The following is a 24,828-nucleotide window of genomic DNA, read 5'->3' on the forward strand; positions in this document are numbered from 1 at the left end:
CCCTTTTAACTGGCTGTGATGGGAATGAGTCTGGAATATGTCATCTTGTATTGATGGTGTATACAAGATTGTGGTAGAAATTATCTGGGGTAATTTTGCTTGTTTGTTTCTAATACAAAATACAGAAGAAAATGAACCTAGTTCTTCCTGTTTTTTTTTGTTTTTTGTTTTTTTTTTTTAAAGAAGTTTTTGAATTTGAGACAATCCTGACTATAATTTAATTATGGTTAAAACCTCACATTTTTAAATTCAAATTCATGAAAATTAGAACATTGATTGACTTGATACTTACATTGTATATGTCAGTGAACAGAATATAAAGGTTACTTTAAATTGCTAAAGGAAGGTAATATTCCCTTATTGTGTTTTGGAGTATTCACTTAATGTTAAATAATGATCAAGTATCACTTTATTCATGTCATAATCAAAAGAAGCATTTAGTAATTAAATGCCTCGTTTCATGTTTCCTTTTGGTTGCTGTGACTGTCTTCTTCGTATATCAACCTATTCATCTGAAAATTAATGGCTCTTGTAAGGTAAGGAGTCTTATTTTCTTCTGAAGTTTCAGCTGATAATGGTCAAGGTTCTTATCCTCAGTCAGCAAATCATTTGGATTATAGTAGCAAACCCTTTGATTTTTCTAGCTCAGTAGGAAAATATGGATTATCTCTTAATTCTTCAGTTCCAAGTCACTGTTTGCTCCATAGAAAAAAGCAACTTGGCAGACTTAAAAGTGAAAAGAAACTAGAATCATGTAAGTTAACAAAAGAACCTTCACTAGCTGACCTAATTCATGGTATATCAAGAGATTCCTGTGAAAGTCAGCCATCAGTCAGATTATCATCTACAGATAGCCTGGAAAGCCTACTTTCAAAGAAACTAGATGCTGATTTGTTGAGACCTCATGCATCTGAATGTGTTTCCAAAGATGATTCTGCATTCAAAGAAGTACCAGACTTAAAGTCCATAATGATAAAGAGCACAACACCGAATAATTCTTTATATATTCAAAATAATTCACTATCTGATTTTCAAAACATTCCAGTACAGGATAGTTTAGGAAGTTCAAATAATCCTTTGTACTTAACTAGCTCATTGGAAAATATGACTGTTGATAATTTAAATGCTAGTAAAAAAACTGAAGTTGGAAGTAAAAAAACTGAAGCCAAGAATTACATTTTTAAAAATGACAATTTGCAAGTTTCTCAGTGTGAAAGTCCATCCCTAACTGAACTGTTTCAAGAACACAAAGAAAACAATATAAACCAGTGCTTTAATTTATCTGATCTTTGTAACCAGTCATCTGCCAGTTTCACAGATCTAAGTTTGGGATCCTTTCCCTTGTCACAATTAGCAAATCTCTGTCAGTCATCACCTGGAATATCAGAATTAACAGGATCTCTGTCATCATTGGCATTTCATAAAGCTTCTCCCACGAGAGACCTTGAGAATTTGTCACTTTCTGAATTGATTGCAGAAACAATTGATGTAGACAACTCTCAGATTAAGAAGGAGTCCTTTGAGGTCAGTTTATCTGAAGTTGGGTCTCCTGGAATAGATTCAAATATTGATCTTAGTGTCCTTATAAAAAACCCAGATGTTGTTCCAAAGCCTATAGTAGACCAATCGGTTGCTCCATCATCACGATCTAAAGTTCTAAGTTCAAAGCTAGGGAAGAATTCCAATTTTGCTAAGGATAATAGGAAAAACAATAAAGGCTCTCTGACTAGGAAACCACCTTTTTCTCTCTCTTGGACCAAGGCCCTTGCTGCTAGACCTTCAGCTTTTGCCACAACACTGTGTCTTCGTTACCCACTGAAAAGCTGCAAGCGACGCACCCTTAACCTCTATAAGACTTTTCTTTATAGTAGACAAGTTCAAGATGTAAAGGACAAAGAAATAAGTCCTCTTGTAGCGATAACACCATTTGACTTCAAATCAGCATCACCTGATGACATTGTAAAAGCTAATCAAAAAAAAGCATTTACTAGAGAATAGTAACACAAGGAAAACTCGATTGCTGTTGTAGAGCTTTTTATTTTTAATTAAAGTCTTCAGAGGATCACTTTATATTATGGGATTCAAATTGTGATTTTTATGAAAATTGTTATAGGTCAGTTGATTAGTTGATACATATTTTTGCACTGAATTTTTTTTTTAATTACGTCTTCCTTTATTGATAACTGGCTTTATTTAAGTTGGTAACCTATACTGAGTATATGTTTACAAAGTGGATATAGAAACTTGATGTTGTGAAATCAGACCTCAGATATTTCTGTTTGAAGCATTCAACTTTCTATGTTTTTTATGATGAAATATTTTTTTTCTATGAAATATTTTTGTACTTTGTTCTTAAACGGAAATGCCAGCACTTGGGATTATTATAGTTTAGTGTGAAGATTATTCTGATGTGGCACAGCATAGCAGAGACATTATATTTTAAAATAGGATATAATTCTTATTTTTCTGTAGATAAATACTAAAATTTTTCTATTAGGAAGTCTTAAAATTCCTGACTTTTGAGAGCACTGTGGAGATTGTTGAAATACATTTTTGATGATAATGAAATGAAAATCTTTTACGGGACCATGTAAATAGAGAAGTTGGATTAATATGTGAATTATTTTTATACATTCTTAAAACCATTTGTCCTGAATATACACTTTAAAATAAATAAATATATAAAAAGTGTTTTCAAGTATGGTTGCATGTTCTTTGAATGGAGAATTTTACCAGATCTCTTTAACTTGTTCTTTTTTTTTTGAGACGGAGTTTCACTCTGTCACCAGGCTGGAGTGCAGTAGTGTGATCTTGTTTCACTGCAACCTCTGCCTCCCAGGTTCAAGCGGTTCTCCTGCCTCAGCCTCTTATGTAGCTTGGACTACACACACCACCATACCCAGCTAATTTTTGTATTTTTAGTAGAGATGGGGTTTCACCATGTTAGCCAGGATGGTCTCGAGCTCTTGACCTCCTTATCCACCGCCTCAGCCTCCTAAAGTGCTAAAATTACAGGGGTAAGCCACTGCACCTGGCTTAACTTGTTCTTTACAATATGTAATGGAATGTGGAGATTTCCTTTTTGCTTCTGACAGCTGTGTGTCCCACAGTGACAAAGTTTCAGCAATGGAGGATCAATAAGAGCTTTTTAAATCAGTAGAGTAAGTATGTAATTCATTCCTTAAAGCAGTGGTTCTCAACCAGCAATCAGAATCACTGGAGGAATTATTTCAGAAAACAGATACTGTAGCTTTACTCCATACATGCTTAAGCAGTCTCTGAGGAATGGCACTTGGGAATGTGTATTTTCAAAATTATCCCCCCAAATGATGTGTATTTCTGTCTGAGAACCATTGCCTTAAAGGGAGAAATCAGTAGAATGCAGTTACCAATGCTAAGAATAACATCTGACCAACTTGAAAGAATAATTTCTAGAAATCAGGAATACCAAGGAAAAATGCTACTTAGGAAGTATGGCTTTTTGCACAAAATGATGCAGATATTAGTAGTATTCTTTGCAAAAATATACTACAGTAGTATCTAAAATATTATTTTATTGCTATTATTTTTTGAGACGGAGTCTCACTGTGTTCCCCAGGCTGGAGTACAGTGGTACAATCTCAGCACAACCTCCACCTCTGGGGTTCAAGCAATTCTTCTGTCTCAGCCCCCCAAGTAGCTGGGATTATAGGCGCACCCCACCACACCTGGCTAATTTCTGTACTTTTAGTAGAGATGAGGCTTCGCCATGTTGGCCATGCTGGTCTCGAACTCCTGACCTCAGGTGATCTGCCCGCTGTGGCCTCCTAAAGTGCTGGGATTACAGGCGTGAGCTACCACTCCTGGCCAAATAATACTTTTTTTTTCCTCTGGCAGCTACTTCACTGTGCATTTGATGATTTTTTTGTATTATTTTGTTTCTGTTTATTTTCAGAATGACATTCCAAAATTTTAATCTCTGTGTGTTGTTTTTATGTTCGGTATTTTGAGGGAAAAGTTAAGATGGCATTATGTCCCTTTTTTTTTTTTTTTTTTTGGATGGAGTTTTGCTCTTGTTGCCTGGGCTGGAGTGCAATGGTGCAATCTCGGCTCATTGCAACCTCTGCCACCTGGGTTCAAGTGATTCTCCTGCCTCAGCCTCCAAAGTAGCTGAGGTTACAGGCATATGTGCCACCACGCCCAGCTAATTTTGTATTTTTAGTAGAGATGGAGTTTCTCCATGTTGGTCAGACTGGTCTCAAACTCCTGACCTCAGGTGATCTGCCTCCCAAAGTGCTGAGATTACAGGCATGAGCCACCACGCCTGGTCCAGGTTTTTTTTTTTAATTGAATATTTCAGTGCACCATAATACTAATGCTTAGGAGATCGTTTAAATCACAAGCTATATTTTGTGATTGATTTTAAAATTTGAATTATCCCAATGGTTGAGATTGTTTTTCTAGTCTTGAACCTTGATCAAACATTTTAGTAACTTTGAATTAGTGTATGACTGAACTAGATGTGTGTATAGGCTGTGTATAATTTAGGAGTGAATTAATTGAATTCAAAGAGTTAGTTTGTAACTGATGATATTCCTGATGGATTAAGTGCTACACAAGTGGTGCATATTGCACATGAATCCACAAATACTTATTTAATGTATACTGTAATTGAATAGCAGCACTGTTGTGTTACCTTCTTTTATAACAAAGTAATTTTCAACTGGAAGTGCAGTACTTTTAAAGCCATGTAGTAGACCTTGCAGGGTCAACTAGGTCTGCACTTGTTGGCTGATTAGGGTTGTAATTACCACATATGAGATTCTTTTGGTGCAGGAAAATATTCTATATTATAGGGTAGTAAGAGAAGACAACAATGTCTTAAATAGGTTTCCAGGCTTCCTATTTTCTGTGGCTTGGCTGCTGGCCTGTCAGACAAGTACTTGCCCTGTAGACTAAGGGAACGTCACAGTCTCTGAGATTGTGAAGGTGGAACTGTGCAGACCCTTCCATCTAACACTCTTGGCCATTGGTCCTTGGGAAAAAGCCAAGTGGCTGCTTGTTCATGAATATGTTCCTTGTGATGATCGTTGGCACTAAGTGTATATTCTGTACCAGCTGCTGTTTATTGATTGACTGCTGTCTTAGTAGCTCAGGTATGCTAGGTGTTTTAGTTTATTTTTCAATTCACTTATAAATTTTAAAATGCAAAGCTGTTTTTATTTGCATTATGATCAAGGGCATTAATTTATTTTAGGAATAGAAATAATACTATATTCTAAATGATATACAATAAATTGCCCAGAACCACGGTTTCATTTCTGTACAGAGTACTTCTTAAAACTTTTCCTTTTTGTTTTGCCTTTTACCCCTTTCTTAGTTACTAAACTGGCATTTTAACTTCTTTTTCTCCTTTCAGCTTTGCATCTGTCTTTCTTAAACTCATCCTTTGCCATTTTACTTCTCATATGTAATAATAACTATAGTCAGTATTTTATAATTAGGTTTTAGTACTCAGTGGGGAGAGTCATGTAACTAATCGTCATACCAGGGATAAAACTAATAAGGTGCTCATTTTTTGTAAGTAAAATGAACCACTGAAAATAAATACAGTTAAAGAGAAAAATAATAAGTAAATATGATTATTTACCTTTTTTAATTAACCCCAATTCTGTATGTGGACCATTGCAAATAAACAAGTATACACTGTATATTGAGAAAGAACTGTATATCATCATGTTTTCTCTTTTGTGTTCATTCAAGTATATATTTGGTAATAAAGTCAGTTTTATAGTAGTTTAGGAATTGTTTTCTATTATATATAAACAGTAGAATGTATATAGATAATGTTGAGTGGACAGGGAGGGATTAATATGAATTTCTATACTAATTTTCCTTTACTTATATACTTACAATGACATAAAACTCAGCTTATGCAGTTATACAATTTTAGTTTTTAGATTGTAAAAATAATGTGTTACATTTTGAGTGTATATATACATTTTGTAAAAGCTACATTGAAATAAATTAAAATTCTGAACTTTTCCTAAATCAAGTGTAAAAACATGCAATCTATCCATTAGGATTTTCTATATAAACTTGATATTTCTGAATGGTCTTTTAATAATTTACGCTGAAAGTACTGTTTTATTTCTATAAACAAATTAAAAAAACAAACTACCTGGTTGTGAAAATTTTCTTTTAATGTATTTGGCATTTAGAATTCCTGCTTTCCATGGGGTAAAATTTTATATATTCTTTTTACTTTTTAGTACTCACATAGAAACACTATTTAAGTATAGGTTGTGGTAAATATTGGTAATGTAATTGCAAAGATGACCGTAGAAGGCAAAAGAAATGATAAGCTGCGTGTGGTGGCATGCACCTAGAGTCCAAGCTGTTTGGGAGGCTGAGGCAGGAGGATTGCCACTTGAGCCCAGGAGTTCAAGTTCAGCCTGGGCAATGTGGTGAGACCCCATCTCAAAAAAAAAAAAAAAAAAAAAGGAATGTTAAAATACATATTTATTTCTGACATTGATGTGCCAGATTTATATTAGATGGGTGAAGGAAAGTGTTTTAGATGCAAGATATAACCTAAGATGAACAAAGTAAGATTCTTACTGTCAAATGGGTGGGGAGATATGCACACTTGAACACATGATTATCTTTATTACAGTGTGGTGTATTACACCTTTCAAAGCTGACATCTTTGTCTTCCTTATTCAAGGTTCCACCTTCTCTTCTGTTTCCCGTCTTTGTTACTACTACCACCATCTAGTTAACGAAAATCAGGAACCTAGTATCCTTGGTTCGTCTCTCTTTACCTACTACTCATAATTAATTACCATTCCTGTTATTCCCACCTTATAAATAAGTAAATATATGTGTGTGTGCACATAATATGCATACATATATAGTCGACTCTTGTTATTTGCAGTAGTTAGTTTTATAGTAAGTACAAACACTGAATCAGTGAGTACTGAACCATTGCTCCTACAAGAAGTACAGGGGTAGGTACCTGTGAGCTTCTCATAACATTTTCATCAATCAGTGAATATGTAACGTTGTTTTATATGTGTCTCTATTTGAAGACACCTTATTTAATATACATGTATAGCACGGACTCATTTACGCTGAACTCATAGGCAACAGCACTGTGATTCATGCCTTATCTAACATCTTTTATTTGTTAGGCACATCCTAGCCTTCTTGTGGCTAGAATGTTAAGTACTACACTTGCGGGCCATTTTAAAAATTACCAATAAAATGTACAAAATTACCAACAAAAGGTACAAAACTGGAAAAAATGTGACACTAAGTAGACCATGAAAAGGACATTTGTTTACAGTGTGAGAGCGGTAACAAGAAAGCTGACTGTCGCCTTGCCTCACCTCACCTGGGAACTTGCATGTTGGATGACTCAAATTTTTTGCTGCTCTGCACATGTCCACAAGTGAGTGCAAATGTGAGTAGTGATTTTGGGATTACAAGTAAATTGCAGTAAGTAGGTGGATTCACAAATATGGAACCTGTGAATAGTGAGAATCAACTATACCTTTTTTGGCCCACTACTATTTATTGTTACTTTTCCTCTATTATTTTCCTCTTTATTGTTACTTTTATTTTTATTATTTTATTTACTGTCATTTTTCCTCTTAAAGGCCTTTAGCTTTTAGCAGAATTACCTAAATATCTAACTTGTTTCTTGACTTTTCAGTTTACTCTCCTTAAAATATTCTTTCTATATTTCGGCCAGAATAAGTTTTCTAAACTAAATATCTAATTTTCTCCCTAAGTCCTTTTATTTTCTAAGCCCCTTTTTGAGCTCATTTCTGTTTTGTACCTCCTTATCCAAACCTTCCAAGGACACCTGCCTGAGTTTCCTCTGCTTCTGGAATGCCTGCCTTTTTTTCTCTCTTCCTTCCCCCCTGGCTAATCGCTCTTTGGATTGTAGTTTCAGTATCACTACTCTCAATCATGGGGTAGGGGAACTTTCATATGCACCCATACTTCACTGTTCTCCCTTTATTTCCACCCCATGTGGAGTCATAATTCCTCCCCCACACATACATAGACCTGTTGTAACTCTGCTTTATTCTTCACGGCACTTGTATCCTCTGACACTGTGTTTGTTGTATATACACTTGTTTTTGTTATGTTTCCTCTCTGCTCTCCGTCCACTTCCTCTTCCATGTAAGTTTTACAAATAGAGGAATTTTGTGTATTCACTGCTATGTTCCCAACCCAGAATATGTCTGGCACATAAGCATAGGCAAGGATTTTAAGTAAAATTTGAGTCTTTCTCCTAATATGTTCCCACAATCTTGTTCCTTAGAGGAAGCCGCTGTAAATACACTTTATTCTTCCAAAGGTTTCACTAGTGAGTTATACATATGTGAATGTACATATACATGTTTATACAAATGGAGACTATATCGTAACACCTATATATGCATCACTTAATAAAGCATTTTGCAGATCTTTCTTTACTGTCATATACAGATCAATCTCATTCTTTCCTAACAGCTACCTAGAATTCTCTAATATGATTGTACCATAATGATGAACATTTTAAGTGTTCCAGTTGTTATTGCTAATGATAAATGAACATCCTACGTTTCTAGAAATTGAGTTTATATACCTGAAAGTTTTGGATAGATACTGTCTAATTACCCTTAATAGATATTAATTTCCTTCCCACTAGTTTATGAACATTTCTGCCCAAATTCTTATGGATAGGGATATTACTGCTTTTGGTGTTATACCAACCTGATAATTGGAAAATATTTTTTCATTTATTTTCTTTCTTATATATGAAGCTATATTTTTCTCCCTGTCTGCTCTTAATCTGCGCATTTTTCTGCTGGTTTATCTCTCATGACTTCTGAGAGAGAGAGAGAGAGAGAGAGAGAGAGAGAGAGAGAGAGAGAGTGTGTGTGTGTGTGTGTGTGTATGGATTCATATGCACACAAACATATATTCGTATTTATATACTAAGGAAATTAGTCATCAAAATTATACGCATGGAAAACACGTTCTGATTTCTAGTTTGTCATTTCTTAAGTCATTTTTTAGAAGATAGATTTTGAACTTTTATATATTCAGATTTATTAGACCTTTTTCTTATGGGTTTTAGAAAGTTATGCTCTACTACAAAAATTAAAGTATTAATTGTTTTTTCTAATAGCTTTGTCAGATTCATTATTTTACATTTGTATCTTTGATTCAGTTGATAATTAAGGACTAACAGGAATCTCATTTCTCTAACATCTTTTCTGTTTATGAAAAGATGGATTTATTATAGTACTTTTTAAAATTACTACAGCTTTTTAGTATCTGTTCTAATACTTGGTAGGCTGTCTTGTTTTTTTCACTCCTTTTTGTAGTTTTCCTGAGTTATCTCACATGCTTCTTTTTCCCATATGAGCTTACCTACTTACTAAAAAAAGAAAAAAAATTCAGCTATAATTTTTATTTTTGTATTTAATGCCAGCAAGAGATTTTTGGAGGCAAAATATATATATGTATGTACTGTCTCTAGATGCCAAGGGCTTTGGATAACATTAGACATTATTATTATCTTAGTAGATTTTCTAATACTGTTCTAGTCTTATGATGTAGAGCCATCTCCAGTTCGTCATGGTGTCATGGTGGATTATTATTTTAATGTGATGGATTTTATTTACTAATATTTTATTTAAGATGATTTCACCTATTCATAAAATTACTTGCTATCGTGTGTATATGTATGCTCTTTGGATATTGGTTTTTCTTGTGATGGTTTTACAGAAAATTTAGAATGATTTTATTTATCTTCGGATAATTTAGTAGCAGTGACATGATGTGTTTTATGATAGGATTTATCTTTTTGAAGATTCTCAGGTCAATTTTGAAAGTTTTAATTTTCTTAGAAAAACATCCATTTCATCCGGGGTGACAAATGTGTTTGTTGTTCGTTGTACCAAACATTGTCTTACTCTTTTAAGTTTTTCTATGTCTGTGGTTAATTCTCCATTCTCATTTTTAGTATTGTTTTCTCTCCTCTAGTCTCCCCTTTCTCTCTACCCGGCATTTTTTTTTTTTTTCATTTTGGATTACCTTGCAATTTATTTTGTTTTTTCTTCCCTAAATTTTGGTTCCTAGATCTGTAATTAGTTCTCCTGTTTTAATTCATTACTTTGTAAGTTCATGTATGACTTAGGCTGTTTTCTTTATGTTTTTGCTTTTTATTTCCTACCCTTCTGAGTAGAATATTTAACTTATATTAATTTTTAATTCATCTTAAAAGTTTTTATGGCCTGGTTTGGTGGCTCATGTCTGTATTCCCAGCACTTAGGAAGCCGAGGCAGGTGGATCGCTTGAGCTCAGGATTTCAAGACCAGCCTGGGCAACATGGTGAAACCTCATCTCTACTAAAAATACAAAAATATTAGCTGGTGTGGTGGCATGCATCTGTGATCCCAGCTACTTGGGAGGCGGAGGTAGGAGGATGGCTTGAGCCTGGGGACAGTTTGCAGTGAGCCAAGATTGCACTAATGCACTCCAGCCTGGGTGACGGAGTGAGACTGTCTCAAAAAAAAAGGTAGTTTTTATTTACGGGATTTCAAACAACAATGCAGAAAATAATGTAACAAACACTCATGGAACTAGCATTTGGTTTTAACAGAGGCTAACATTTTGTCATGTGTGTTTCGGATCTCTGTTTAAATTGCTAGTTTGGAATCTAGCCTCATCCTTTGCTTGTTCCTTCCTAATATTTTAAAGTTGATAGGCGTTGTTCCCACTCTTATTTAAATATCTCTGTAGTCATTGTTTTTCCTATGAATACTACCTTTCCTGTGGCTGATCCTTTTAGAGTTACTGTTATTTTCTGGATAATCCACAATTTTAATTTTCATTTCCTTTTTAAGTGAAGAGTCCAAGAGAGTTTTAAAATTTTGGTTGTTGGGGAGTTTTGTTATTTTTGTTGTCTTAACTGGGTTTATTATACTGTTTATTAGAGTATCTGGTCTGTACTCTGTTTATTGAGTTTGTCTTTGTGGCCCAATGTAGTTCTATGTAGTTTCATAGGCATTTATCAACAATACTGTTCTGGTTGCAGAATACAAAATACAATAATTTTCTGTTATTCTTTTTTTTTTTTTTTTTATTTGGGGGCTCTTTGGCCCAGACTGGAGTGCAGTGGCATACTTTTGGCTCACTGTAACCTCTGCCACCTGGGTTCAAGCATTTCTCAAGCCTCAAACTCCTGAATAGCTGGGATTACAGGCACCCACCGTCACACCTGGCTAATTTTTGTATTTTGAGTAGAGATGGGATCTTGCCATGTTACCCAGGCTGATCTCAAACTCCTAGGCTCCAGTGATCCACCTGCCTTGCCCTCCTAAAGTGCTAGGGTTACAGGTGTGAGCCACTGCACCCAGCCTGTTCATTATTTTTATATTGTTTTTAGTTTTTTTTTGATTGGCTATAGGCTGAGAGTGATAAGTTAATATCACTCTTGCATTTTTATTTCATATTGCCTGCGGAGTTTACTTTGTAAAATTTGATATATAAAGATACATGATCTTTCTATGGATTTGAATTTTTCATTAAAGTTCCCTTTTCACGAATGTTTTGCTTTTTGCTTTAAATTTAGTTTTTAACATTAATATCATGATTGCTGCTTTCTCTAAATTTTATTTGTTCACTCTTTTGCTTTCAATGTTTTGAGTTACTTTGGTTTAGTTGTATATCCTGTACTTGTATATACTTGGGTTTGATAGAGATTCTTTGTTTTAATAGATGGGTTTTTCTCATTTATGGGATTAATAGACCAGATAATAACATCTGTCATTTTTTTAAAAGTTGCGATCTTTTATATTTACATATTTTGGTATGATTTGTGGTTGTTTTGATCTTTGTCTATTCTTTGATAACTTGGAAATTTTATAGTTTTTTTTTTCATGTAATAACATACTTTAACTTTTTAAATTGTCAACTTTAAACAATGTATATTGATCTCACTCTTAAAAAAGTAGATGTGAACATTTATAATTCACCCTTTTTCTATTTCTCATTGATTTTGTTAATATTTTAAATTCTTAGGGAAAGTATTCACCTTTACAACTTTGATAGTATATTTAAACTTCTGTTAACTGAATTTATTAGCTTTTAAACAATTATTTTTCTAAAGAATTTATTAAATAGTTTTAAACAGCTTATTAGTTATTTTAAAAAGTGATTTTGTGGCCTATATTTGCATGACAAATGGAAAATAATAGTTTAGCATTACTCTTTCTTTTCTGGAGGGCTTTGTAGCTGTTGCTCTACTGTTTTCTATTATGGTATGTTGCTAACTATCTCGATTCTGCCGCCTCCAGTGTGGCTTTTATTTCTGTAGGAGTTTCCCACTCCCCCTCTGTTTTTCTTCTGAGCCCTGCTGGCTTACTTTTCAATTTTTCCTCCTATTTGTTTCTATCATCTTTATTTTATTCTCTATGTCTTTCTTTTAAGCTCTTGATTCAGAGACTGTATTTTCTTTGCTGTATTTGATACCATAAAACTTTAACAAGCCTGTTTTTTCTTTTTTCATTCAACTGTTTATATATATTCTTCTGCCTTTTGTTTTCCTCCGTGTTTATTCTTAGAGTATCTACTTATAGTTTCTAGGTCATACCCTCTTTGAACATTTCTTATACTTGAAAAGGGACAGATTTCTTTTTCGACAGCATTTTATGAAGAGTAATGCGAGGGATGTGGTGACTGAGCTGGGATCACCTTAAGCTCTTAAACTTGCTATCTACCCTATCCTTAGGTCATGTTGCAGCACAATTTTCTTAACACTGCCAATTTTTTCTCTTTGAGGCAAAATAGAAGCAGTGAAAGGCTAAGTGAAATTCTCTTTTGAAGGTTTTTATGATTTCCTTGTCCTTGGTGTGGATGGGTTTTGAGATTCTTCCTCAGCCTTCACAAATCTCCAGATGTTGCTGTTTTCTTGATCACTGTTTAGTTGGGTCTTTCAGAGGTGCGCTTTCAACTCTGGAGAACTCTGCCTTCTGAGCAGAATCTGGAGTCTATGTTTCTCATGTGCTCTCAGTTCGATCCACATTTCTGTTCAGTAAGATGTTCTAGATAGTTTGTGCTTTGGTGTTATGACTATTTCCTACTTTTTAAAAAGTATACTGTTCTGTTTTTCTTGCTGTTTCTCTTTTGGGAAAGTGAGATGGGTGTTTTTTGGAAGAAGAATGGGATAGAAACATCTTTGCTTTGGCTCTATAACTGGATGTATTTTTCCAAGGGCACTTGTTAGATTAGATAACCCCTTTTCAACTGTGAAACTAGACTGATCTGAGAGGCTTGCGATAATTTCTTTCTTGGTATGTGATATAGCAGACCCTGTTCTAAAGATTTAGGAGCTTACATATAATCCTTCCAGTATTATATCAACTTGACATCACTAAACATTCTGGAAGAAGAATTCTTTTTTCCCCTCATTCAGAGAAATTTCGGTATTTTAATATATTCATATTTTTGAAATATGAACTTCCTAGTATTTACATAAAAATTAGCCTTTTCTGGTTAAAAATGAGAACTTCTAAAATAATATATTAAATGTTAACATAATTTGTACATTTTAGTTCATTTTGCTAATAACAAATACATATAACCTTAGAATGTTATCAGGTAATTGTGTTATACATTCCCATGAATGAACTGCTAAAAGAGCATATATTTGGGGAACAAAATCATGGAATAGTCTTAGTTTTCTGATGTTATTTTCCTTGCCACCTTAAATCTACCAAGAGAAAAAAAATGGTCCCAAGAATATAAAACTGAGTAACACAGACCCTTCTCTGGAAAATTCAGAAATTAAAATTCGTACATCATTGTTGTTTTAAAGGAAACTCTTGTCAGCGAAATATTATTTATGGATGAAAATTTTATAATTAGTCAACTGGAAGATAGTTTTCAACAGAATAGATATTATATGAAGTGAGATTTCACTCTTATGATTCCTATTGAGGTCTTTTCTACCATTGGATTAATTTTGTTTCATTAAAAAAATAGTTAATGTTAAAAAAATGAGCAAATGTTTGTTCTAAAAATCTGGAAAAAGTATCATGTGTAATTTAAATTTGACATTGCTTACAGTTTTCAAAATTGGTGTTTCCATTGCCTCACAAATAAAGTAGCTAATAAATGTTTATACTAATCAGATTATTAAGAGAATTGATTGTTTAAAAGTATTACATAGCTTGAAGAAATAAATAAATGTATTTTATAATTGAGCTACTATTTTTGACAAGGTGTGCTTTAAGTAATAGTGGTTTGCCTATACTGGGTAGAAATCTATTATATGTCATTTCCTTTTCTTTTGAATTTTGCCTAGTTTTCCCTTCAAGTAAAGCTTTTTTTTAGAAAGTAAAGCCTAATTTTATATAATGAGGATATAGTTATTTTTTTCTAGCATTGTTTGCCATTTTCAAAGTGTTAATAATCTATTAAACTTTACATAATATATCTGTATATGAATATCTATTTAATGTTATAACTCTACTCAGGTGATGATTATCATATTTTTGGTTCTTAATGGCAGGTTATTCCCTATCAAAGATTCAAGAATTTAAAAAAAAAAAGATAGAGCTGTAAGGTTTCCATCAGATCATTTTTTTTCTGCTTGTTTATTTTGCAGTATTTGTCTTTCTCTTAGACATTATCACTATATCTCATCAGTAAATAGGAAACAGTAACATTTGATTTTTATGAGGAGATACAAACTCTTTTTTATTCCTGCTTAGGTCAAATGTATTATGAGATTTTATCCTTATCCTGGAAATAAATCCTATGATTAATTTGAAAAGTTTATGTTACAAAGATTATTAATATGAGATATTATGAATAGTATAAAATCTATATGAACTTTTCAATAATGCACTTAAAATGCATCTTTCATTTTTAATCCTTTTTAGTAGATTGTTAACATAGTCACATTTAACTGCATCTCTTTTGGTTTCCCCTTTTAAATACATTTTTCATTGAAAATATTTTTTCTCTAATTTCATCACTGAGTATTTTTATTTAGACAGGAGAATTTTATATTTATACAGGTAACTTCAGAATTAATTGGCTTTCTGCTTAAAATTATGTGAGCTTTTGAAAGGAAGTGGTTTATTTCAGTGAAAAAAGTAGTTCAGAATGTTCTCAGCTATGCTTTAAGATTCTCTTTGTATATACACCTACACTGGAAAAACTGAAACACTAATTGCTTAATGTAAAAATTATTTGCTTTAGACTCTCAAACAGTGTATCTTCATTAACAGCTGGGACTATCTATGAATTACATGAATGTTAAATATAGTTTTCTTTTAATACTGATTACCTTGCTTTTTTTAAAATCTTACAAATTTTAATCACATTATGTATATTTGTATATACTTTCTTGTTTTATTCTAAGGCAATTATACATCCTTTTTTTTTTTGAGACGGAGTTTCGATCTTGTTACCCAGGCTGGAGTGCAATGGCGCGATCTCGGATCACCACAACCTCCACCTCCTGGGTTCAAGCAATTCTCCTGCCTCAGCCTCCCGAGTAGCTGGGACTACAGGCATGCACCACCATGCCCAGCTAATTTTGTATTTTGACCAGGACGGTCTCGATCTCTTGACCTCGTGATCCACCCGCCTCGGCCTCCCAAAGTGCTGGGATTATAGGCGTGAGCCACCGCGCCTGGCCTTACATCCTTTTAATAAAAAGTAATTTTTGAGTGCTTTTTATGTGCTAGGCGTTGCTAAGTACTTTAGCCAAAGAATAGAATGGAGGGAGAGGACAAATAAAATTCAGCTTAGCCAGCTTTTTTGCATGCCCCTTTTTTTAAATTAGAAAAACGTGCTGGGCATAGGGGACATCAAACTAAGGTACAAACTTTCCCCTTGAGTTTCATGGTAGCCCCTCAGGGGGCTAGGTCTCTGATTTAATAGAAGCGCCTATATATGGCTAACTGCTTTCACTCCAAACGTGTTATTTGCTTCTTTTTCTTGGTTATCTGTAAAGCTTTCTGTTCTGGGGGCTACCTCTCAGGAGAAGATAGGAAGGTGAATTAACATTGAATATCAGCTATGCATCAGGCTTTGTATATGTTTTATTTGGTCATTATAAGAACCTTTGAGGTAGGTGGAAGAAACTGAGGCTCATATAAGATAAATAAATTGCCTTATTTTACATGGGTGTTGAGAGGCCAATTGTAATTTGAACAGAGTTCTTTGAATCTCCAGTGCCCTTTTCATTGTTACATATTACTTTCTTGCAACTAACTTTTATTCTGTAACAGTTTAATCTTGTTAGGTGATAAGTATCTTAGGGATAAAATTGAATCCATTGTTGAGGAAACCAGCTTTATCATTAGTGGGGCATTTAAACATATTTTTAGTTTTTTTTCTGCTAGTATTAACCAAGAGACTTGTCATTCATGTGTAGAGAATTGTTATCAGTTTCTAAATCGTGCAAATTAGCAGTCCTAAGAAATCAAGTCATTTGCTTGTCTGTTTAAATTTCGAATCACTTTGTGGCCTTTGGGTTGTAAAGCAATAATTGTTTGATTTAAAATGCTGTATAATTTAGTTTTTTAATATTTGTAGCTTGGTGCCATTGTTAAGTACAAGCTTAAGTAAATAATATTGTTTATTGAGAACCAGTTTAAGAGGAAGTACAGACCTAATCCTGTTGGAATCTAGAACTATTTAGCATTTTGATGCATTTAAGCAGTAAATGTTGGCGATATTAATGAGTACTTTACACCAAATGTACTAAATTCTTTGTGTCTGCTATCATTTGATATTCACAATCATATAGAATAGGAATTATTTTTATCCTAGGTTTATAGTTGGAGGATCTGAAGCTCCATAATGTGTAAATATCTTCCTCAAGGCCACAAAACCAGTAAATGGTGGAACCAGCATTCAGAGCAATATGTTTCTAATGCTGAAGTCTTCATTATTATACTTTGTGTGTGTTTCTACATGTTAGGGTATACTAGTCCTTTTTTAAAAAAGTGATCATCTGCTTTCTTAAAAAACCCATTTTACTTAATCATGTGCAATATTAAACAGCTCTTCATTTTTCCCTGCCCCTAGTCTCTGACAACCACAAATAGACTCTTTATTAACATCGATAAATTTAGATTTCATAGTATTCCATTGTCTGGCTGTCTGGTTATTATAAGAACTTAAGTCTTTCCATTTATTCTTATTTAAAAGATATGATTTTAGAGTGGAATTGCTGGATAAAAAGGTATGGACATTTTTAAGACTTCTAGTACATATTGTACATAAAGTACTTTTAATATACCCTTCAGAAAGATTATACTAATTCTTAAACTTAATTAATTATTACTCATAAATAGCATTGATAGTGTTATTTTATAAAGGATAATTGCACTCCACTAAGGATTTTGTATTTGTATGGAAGTTTCATTCATTGACAAGTGGATAAAAGATAAATTATGCAGTTTTTCTTGGGCCTGTTGTTACTGGCAGTTACCTTGTGTCTCTGAAAATTGTGTCCATAGTGCATTGACCATGCCATTATAGGCTGGCATTGCCAAAAATACCATTTATCCATGAGAAAATAATGTTTGCCTTACAAGTTTCTGAGAAGTAAAGTAACCCATGTGATGCAGTTAACCATAATGTCTTGCTCATGAAAAATGCCCAGGAAATGATCATTGAACTTAGTTCGAAGAAGTAGTGTTCTTTTATTACCACTTAAGGAACAAATGCTGTTGAAAAGGGGATTATTATGTTAAAGTCTAATGAATTGAGATGCTCAGGTTGCTTCCACTGATTTTTTTTTGGAGGGTTTTTTTTTTAAATCATTCATGATGTTTTTATGTAGGCTCTTTTACCTGTTGCCCCTTTCTCCACTTAGCCATTTTAACAATCTGATGTATATTCTTTCACATAGTCATTTCTAAAAGTAGACACATACATAGAGGGACTTTTGATTATACTTTTGTAAATAAAAGGCATACTATATTTTTCATTGTCCTTTTTTCCCCCATAATACACTGCCATGCTAGAATAGTAGTCCTAAACAATATCAATTTTCTTTTCCTTTACTAATTGCTTTAAAATTGATTACATTTGTTACTATGTAATTATTTCTGGATATTGGTGCCATTACCAAGTCTTCTTAAGCCATCTTGCTCACACCTAAGAATTCAAAATGGTATTTCAAAATAATGTATTATATCTGGAGATATACAATGACCTTGTTGTATATCTTTTTTAAAACTTAAATTGTTTTTTAGGATTACTCAAGTGGAGTAACCTCTCGCTGTCTCTAATTAAGGTTATGTTCCTGAAAGTCTGAAAGGTAAAATTTATTAAAAGACGTTGAAGACTAGGTTAAAATAAGGATTACACTGAATCTCTGAAGGCCTATGTATGTGTATTTCATTGTCACTAAAAACAGTGTGTAGCACCTAAATATACACAATATTAATAAATTTTGATGCTTTTTAATTTTGATTAATACAGTTTAATTTTCATTTGTCATCTCTGACTCTAGAACCCTTGAAGTTTTCAGTAAGGTCCTCATAAGCCTTTTTTCTTTATTTCAGCTCATGCATACTATTAAACTTTTATTTCTCCTGAACTTTTTCTTATATCCAATGATCACTATTTTTCTGATTTTATGACCAGAGTTTATTCTCACTGCTAGTTTCCACAGTAATTTAGAAGAGCACTGGTACTTGTGTTAGACTGCTTGGATTTAGATTTCAGCTGAACCAGCTACTAGCTGTGTGGCCTTTAGCAAATTACTTAACACTATGCCACAGTTTCCTCATTTGCAAAAGTAGTTATAACTCTTCTTTTTTCTGATGATTGCAATGCTAAATCACCTGTTACAGCATATATTAAGTCATTATAGCATTTCTTGGTTCATGGTTGGTACTCATTCAATTTAGATTATTCTGCATTGTTGAGGAGGTGTTTCTCAAATATACATTCTTAGCTTTGCTTGTAAATAATATGCCTAAGCTTAGGACAGAAGAATTAATGTGATTTATTAGGGAGAGACTCAAGGGCAGATAGTTCCAGGGATGGGTATATAAATTAGATCTCTCAGAGAGAGTTTGGGATAAATGAAAGAAAAGGCCTAGGGCAGAATGGTAAAAAAACACCAGTGTATTTGTTTAGTGTGAGTTTTTTCTTTTCTTTTTTTTTTTAAGGATGTATATTGTTACATTCTGTAAAGTAAAAAGGCTTTGTTTTGTAGGCTATCCTATTACTAGTCCATCAAAATTTTGAGTCGCAGTAATACTATTTACAAATAAAATTTAAATAATTCTCCCTTTTAAAGGAAAATTATTAGTAACAAGAATTCTTAGTACTATAGAATGGTAATAATATAATTTAAATTTATTGCATGTATTAGATTATAGTTTTTTTATATAGATTATAAATTTTTTATATATATAGATTATAAATTTTTTATATTCCTCAAGGTATATAATCCAATCTAATATATAGGTTAATTTGTTCATTTAAATGTCTTTGTTTTAAAAGACTGGTGGTTCAGTGATATTTACATAAAACTGAAATCTGATCTCAGTGAATCTTTTAGGTTTTTTTCTTCTAGTGTGATAGGAGATGGATGCTTTATAATGGATTTGATGAGGCAAGTTATGCTATAAAGCTGCTTTAAAGCAAGAAAACAATTCATAACAAATAAATAACAGTCAATGCAGCAGTGCTATTGAAGGAAGTGGTTTATTCTCCATAGCCCAGATGGTGTACTTTGTGAATGTACATCTGCTAACTAGAATTTAAATGTTTAGTCAGATTCAGTGAAATGATTTCATATTTTAAGTAGTGTTTTTTTAATTGGAAATTTAACACTTGATTTCTTTGAAATTTTGAAAATCTTAATTTTTTTGTGTGTATATGTATATCTGTATGTTCTGGCATATTGAAACATTTGTAGGAAAAATATCAATTGATGGCAAAAAAGTGTACTTACCTGGAAACACTCCCTCCCCCTTTTTTTAAAAATAAGTTTAAATGTTTTTTTTTCACTAAGGCATTTTGATTGGAATGACTTTAAATTGTGAATTGGTCTCACGTTAAAAGTCTGTTGTGAAATTGTTTTGACTGTTTCTAAACCGTATACATATTTAAAAATTCCCCATTTTGAAATCTTTCAAATCACCTTTTCACAATATCAAAGTAATATATTAATATAATAAAAGGGAAAAGTCACTCATGATTTTCTCACCCAGCGAGAGCATAATTTATGTTTTGCCTTATTTTCTTTCAGTTTTTTTTAATAGAAAAACTGAACAGAACTACATTTCTATTCTTTTTGTTAAGGTTATATGGTACATACATTTCTGTATCCTGTATTTTCCTCCTTTTCTTTATGTATATATTTTTAAATGTGGAGTAAATTTTTAGATCTCAGTTTGATTCAGAATACTTTCAAAATATTGATTAAAAGTTATAAAGGCATTTTTAATTTAAAACAAAAACTAGTGTTCTACATTAGTGTTTTCACATCTTTATAGATACCAATTAAAATTGAAATTATTTAATGCCACAAGTTTACTTTTAAAAATTGTCCCTTGTAATATTTCTCACATTCAGTTGAGGATTTTATGTGAAGAAAGAAACCCAACTTGATGGCTTGGATTGCATTTAAGAACATTATCCCTAGGCAACAGTTTTTATTTACTAGTACCCTCTTTTATGTCAATGATAGAATTAAAGTGTTCAAACATCTTGCGTTTGATGTCATTTAGAAATAATGATCTATTTGTATGGGGGAGCGATTAGAATTATAAGGACATAAACCCTAAAAGATCATTTGGTTTTCTGATTTGAGGCAGGTCTTCAAACATCTTTTTGGTTAGGAACCTGAAACCAGTCAACACTAGATAGGTGGTTATAATTGTAAATAATGTTAAACGGGTAAATTAATATACTTGAACCTGACTTCTTTATCTATAAAATTAGTTTTATATCAGATAAATAGTTCTAAATCTCTTTTTTTTTCTGTTCCAGGACACATGAGAGAACACATGTCAGTATCAGTGTCTCCTAGTGACAGTGCTCTTTAAAAGGGGGAGGAGCAAGGATATCCCTGTTGTTTTGATCTACCTGTTCCTCCCAAACTGAGAATCATTGGGTTAGAGAGTATGTTCCTTTTTTTCATACATAAGATAAAGAATTTTATTAAATATTTGAGTGCCTAGTATGTACCAGGCACTGGACTGGGTGTTGTAAAATATATCAAAAAGTAAACTTGTGGAGCTCTTAGGTTATTTGAAGAGGTGAGGCACTATATATTTTACAGTACAGACAGAAAACAGTATATGCTACACAAGAATATGCAATAAAGTCTTGATATGCAAATTATATTTTGGTTTGTAGCTATTATTTTTAGCAATTTGAGATTATCATGTGTGACCTAAAGTTGATGGCATTATGTTGTGATGTATGTTTTAGAACCTAAATATACCTTTCTCACCTCCCAAAATCGACATCCACAGAATGTTAAAAGGATAGTATCCAAGTGTTCATTATTAAAGGAAGAACAGTCTAGTCTTCTGGTTTTCCATTGGAGGTTAAAATTGTATTAAACAGAAACTTTCTCTCTGTTAAGCAGAAAATGATCTAACTGCTAGGCTTTAACTGTGTATATTAGGACATTCTGAAATACAAACATTAAACCTAATCAGAATAATTGGTTTTAACACTAACTCTTATTCAGAAGTATCTGAGTAGATGTTAATGATGGTTAACCTCACTTAAACTCACAAAATTGTGATTTGGACAAAACATTAATATCTTTAGAGGGGCTGGGTATGGTGACTCAGGCCTGTAATTCCAGCATTTGGAGGCCAAGGTGGGTAGATCACCTGAGGTCAGGAGTTTGAGATCAGCCTAGCCGACATGGCGAAACCCCATCTCTACGAAAAGTACAAAAATTAGCTGGGCATGGTGGCAGGCACCTGTAATCCCAGCTACTCAGGATGCTGAGGCAGGAGATTTGCTTGAACCCAGGAGGTTGCAGTGAGCTGAGATTGTGCCACTGCACTCCAGCCTGGGGAACAGAGCAAGACTCAGTTTCAGGAGAAAAAAAAAAATGCCAGGCGCGTTTGCTTATGCCTGTAATCCCAGCACTTTGTGGGGCCAAGACAGGTGGATTGCCTGAACTCAGCAGTTCAAAACCAGCCTGAGCAAATACTAAAATACAAAAAATTAGTTGGGCCTGGTGGTGTGCAACTGTAGTCCCAGCTACGTGGGAGGCTGAGGCAGGAGAATTGCTTGAACCCTGGAGGTAGAGGTTGCAGTGAGCCAAGATAGCACCACTGCACTCCAGCCTGGGTGACAGAGCGAGACTCTGTCCCCACCCTCAAAATAAATAAATGAGAGAGAGAGAGAGAGAGAGAGAGAGAGTGTGTGTGTGTGTGTGTGTGTGTGTGTGTATGTGTGTGTGTGTGTGTGTATGTTGGCAGTTTTTGTGTACATTCAACTCGAAAATCACTGCTTCAGTTACCTTGGGAGCACCACTTCCATGAGGTCTTGAGAAGATTCAGAGGACAGGGAGTGGAAAGCGAAGGGTGCCTTGGAAGCAACCTGGAGAACACCAGAGTAAAAACTGCACTAATCAGCCATGTGAACTTTGGAAACTCACTTAAATTTTCATCTGTAAAGTGATGGACAAGACCAAATGACCTCTAAAATATGGCTCTCAAATTGTATGATACGTGATTCTCAATTGTAGCTAAGGATTCTATGAGGAAGGTAAATACTTGTTTTCAGCCTCCCTCTCTATTGAATATTAGAGTTTCTTCATTGGTTGCCTTCTCATTCTTTTCTGTAAGCTGTCTAGGTCTTGAATTGCTTCATGTGTTTTAATGTTGTTCAAGATTTCTGTAAACCTGACTATCCAACAGTTTTCTGTGGCTTTCTATCTGTATGTCTGGGTTGTTTTTTGTTTGTTTGTTTTTTGAGATGGTCTTGCTGTGTTGCCCAGGCTGGAGTTCAGTGGCATGATCTTGGCTCACTGCAACCTTTGCATCCTGGGCTCAAGAGATCCTTCTTTCTCAGCCCTCTGACTACCTGGGACTATAGGCATGTACCAGTACACCCAGCTAATTTTTTTGTGTTGTTTTGTAGAGACAGTTCTCCATGTTGCCCAGGCTGGTCTTGAACTCCTGGGCTCAGGTGGTCTGCCTACTTCAGTCTCCCAAAGTAGGGGGATTACAGGCATGAGCCACTGCACCTAGCCTCTACCTGTATGTCTTGAAGGAATCTCTGACCAACTGTGTCTATATTCATGAACAGTGCCTAGGTTAGAGTCACAGTAGTCATTTAGGTTTCTATGTTTTACCTTCCTAAGATTTAGTTAATTTTCATGTTCTATTAATGACTCTCATGTCTGTTCCTGCTTACTCATTTCCGGTGCTATAGTACTTGTTCAGCTGCAGTCACAGTGCTTGTGGTTGCCTAGAAACTTATCTTAATTTCTCTGTCTCTTTTTTTCTTTTCATCATATCTATCTTGCTGTTCATCATATCTGTTACAATGAAAGCTGTCGGAACACAGAGTCTGTCACTCATCTTTGTGTCTTCATTGCCAAGAACATGCTATCATTTAACCTGAAAAACTGAAGATCCAAGATGTTATCCAGGCAGTCTTTAATAAAATAAAATTTTTGCTGACAGTTTCTATCTGCTTAGGAAGAGGAAGCAGAGTTCCTCTATGGACTGTTGTAATTTTGTACTGAATGAAAGGAATAAGAGAAACAAGATTCTGACCAGCAGACTTCTCTTATTTCCTTGAAGGTTTGTTCATGGCATCACCATCTATCCTTTCTTTCTTGACAGAAAATCTGAGGACCGTCCTTTCTCTTATCTCTTCTATTCAAATATCAAGGATTCATGATTTTACTTTGTACACTTGACGCTCATGTCCTCGGGTACCGGCTCTGGTTCCTCCCCAGGAAGCATCTGCTGATGCTTAAATCTCCGATATAAAATGTCATTGTATTTGCATATAGCCTATGCATATCTTCCTGTATACTTTTAAATTATCTCTAGATAACTTTTTATATTACCATTACATGAAAAGGAATCTCGATTATATGTAAATAACATAGATACCAAGTACTATGTAAATAGTAGTTAAATAATGTATTTTTTAATTTTTTCAAATATTTTCAATTTTTGTTTGGTTGAATCCATGGATGTAGAACCTGAGGATATAAAGGTCTGACTGTAATATCTTTTAAATATTCCTTTCTCTATCTCCATTGGTCTTATCTTACATCAATTAATGGAATTTCTTACGTGTATTTGTCCAACAGTCTTCTAACTGCTTTCCTTTCAGTGTCTTGCCTCCACAATCCATTTTCCGTTCTGGGGTCAGAGTAAGTTTTAAAGCTATGATATGTACCTCCAGTGCTTATTCCTTCAGTGGCCCTTATGTCTCAAGATCAAGTGCCTTAAATGTTACACATGGTCCTAAATGAGATACCTGCTTTTCTAACCTTATATCTCACCATGTTCTTGGATCTGTTTATTTCAGTACCTAGTGCAGTGTCACACAGTTGGCATTTCTCACCTTCTCATCATGAATGAATATGTGATAGCCAGAGAGTAATTTGTGTCTGTAAGTTTCCTAGTATCACATGAGAAGAAGAAAAAGTTGATATTTTGGTGATTATGAGAGACCCACAGACTGTGTACTTTCTGTTAGTTGTGTGATTAGGTATTTCATATGTGCCAGTCATTTCTCTAAGTACTTTACATGTATTACCTCATTTAATTCTCAATTCTTCTACCATCCCTGTTAGGCAGATGC

At 33.8% G+C, this 24,828-nt stretch overlaps 1 protein-coding gene across 2 annotated transcripts in view; it reads left to right on the forward strand.

The window, feature by feature from the left end:
- Positions 1-24,828, forward strand: part of HBS1L (HBS1 like translational GTPase) — an 85,693-nt gene that overhangs the window by 16,363 nt on the left and 44,502 nt on the right. Inside the window, exon 5 of one of the 2 annotated variants that reach the window (XM_032274721.1) lies at positions 542-2,691. The exons of the other annotated variant lie outside the window; for it this stretch is intronic. Coding sequence (XP_032130612.1) covers positions 542-1,998 — 1,457 coding nt within the window. The 3' untranslated portion in view covers positions 1,999-2,691. Of the gene's footprint in view, positions 1-541; positions 2,692-24,828 lie in introns of those variants that run through there. 2 annotated transcript variants of the gene reach the window in all.

Source organism: Sapajus apella, unplaced genomic scaffold (assembly GCF_009761245.1).
Source record: "Sapajus apella isolate SASKATOON/1434 unplaced genomic scaffold, GSC_monkey_1.0 scaffold6, whole genome shotgun sequence".
NCBI lineage: Eukaryota > Metazoa > Chordata > Mammalia > Primates > Cebidae > Sapajus > Sapajus apella.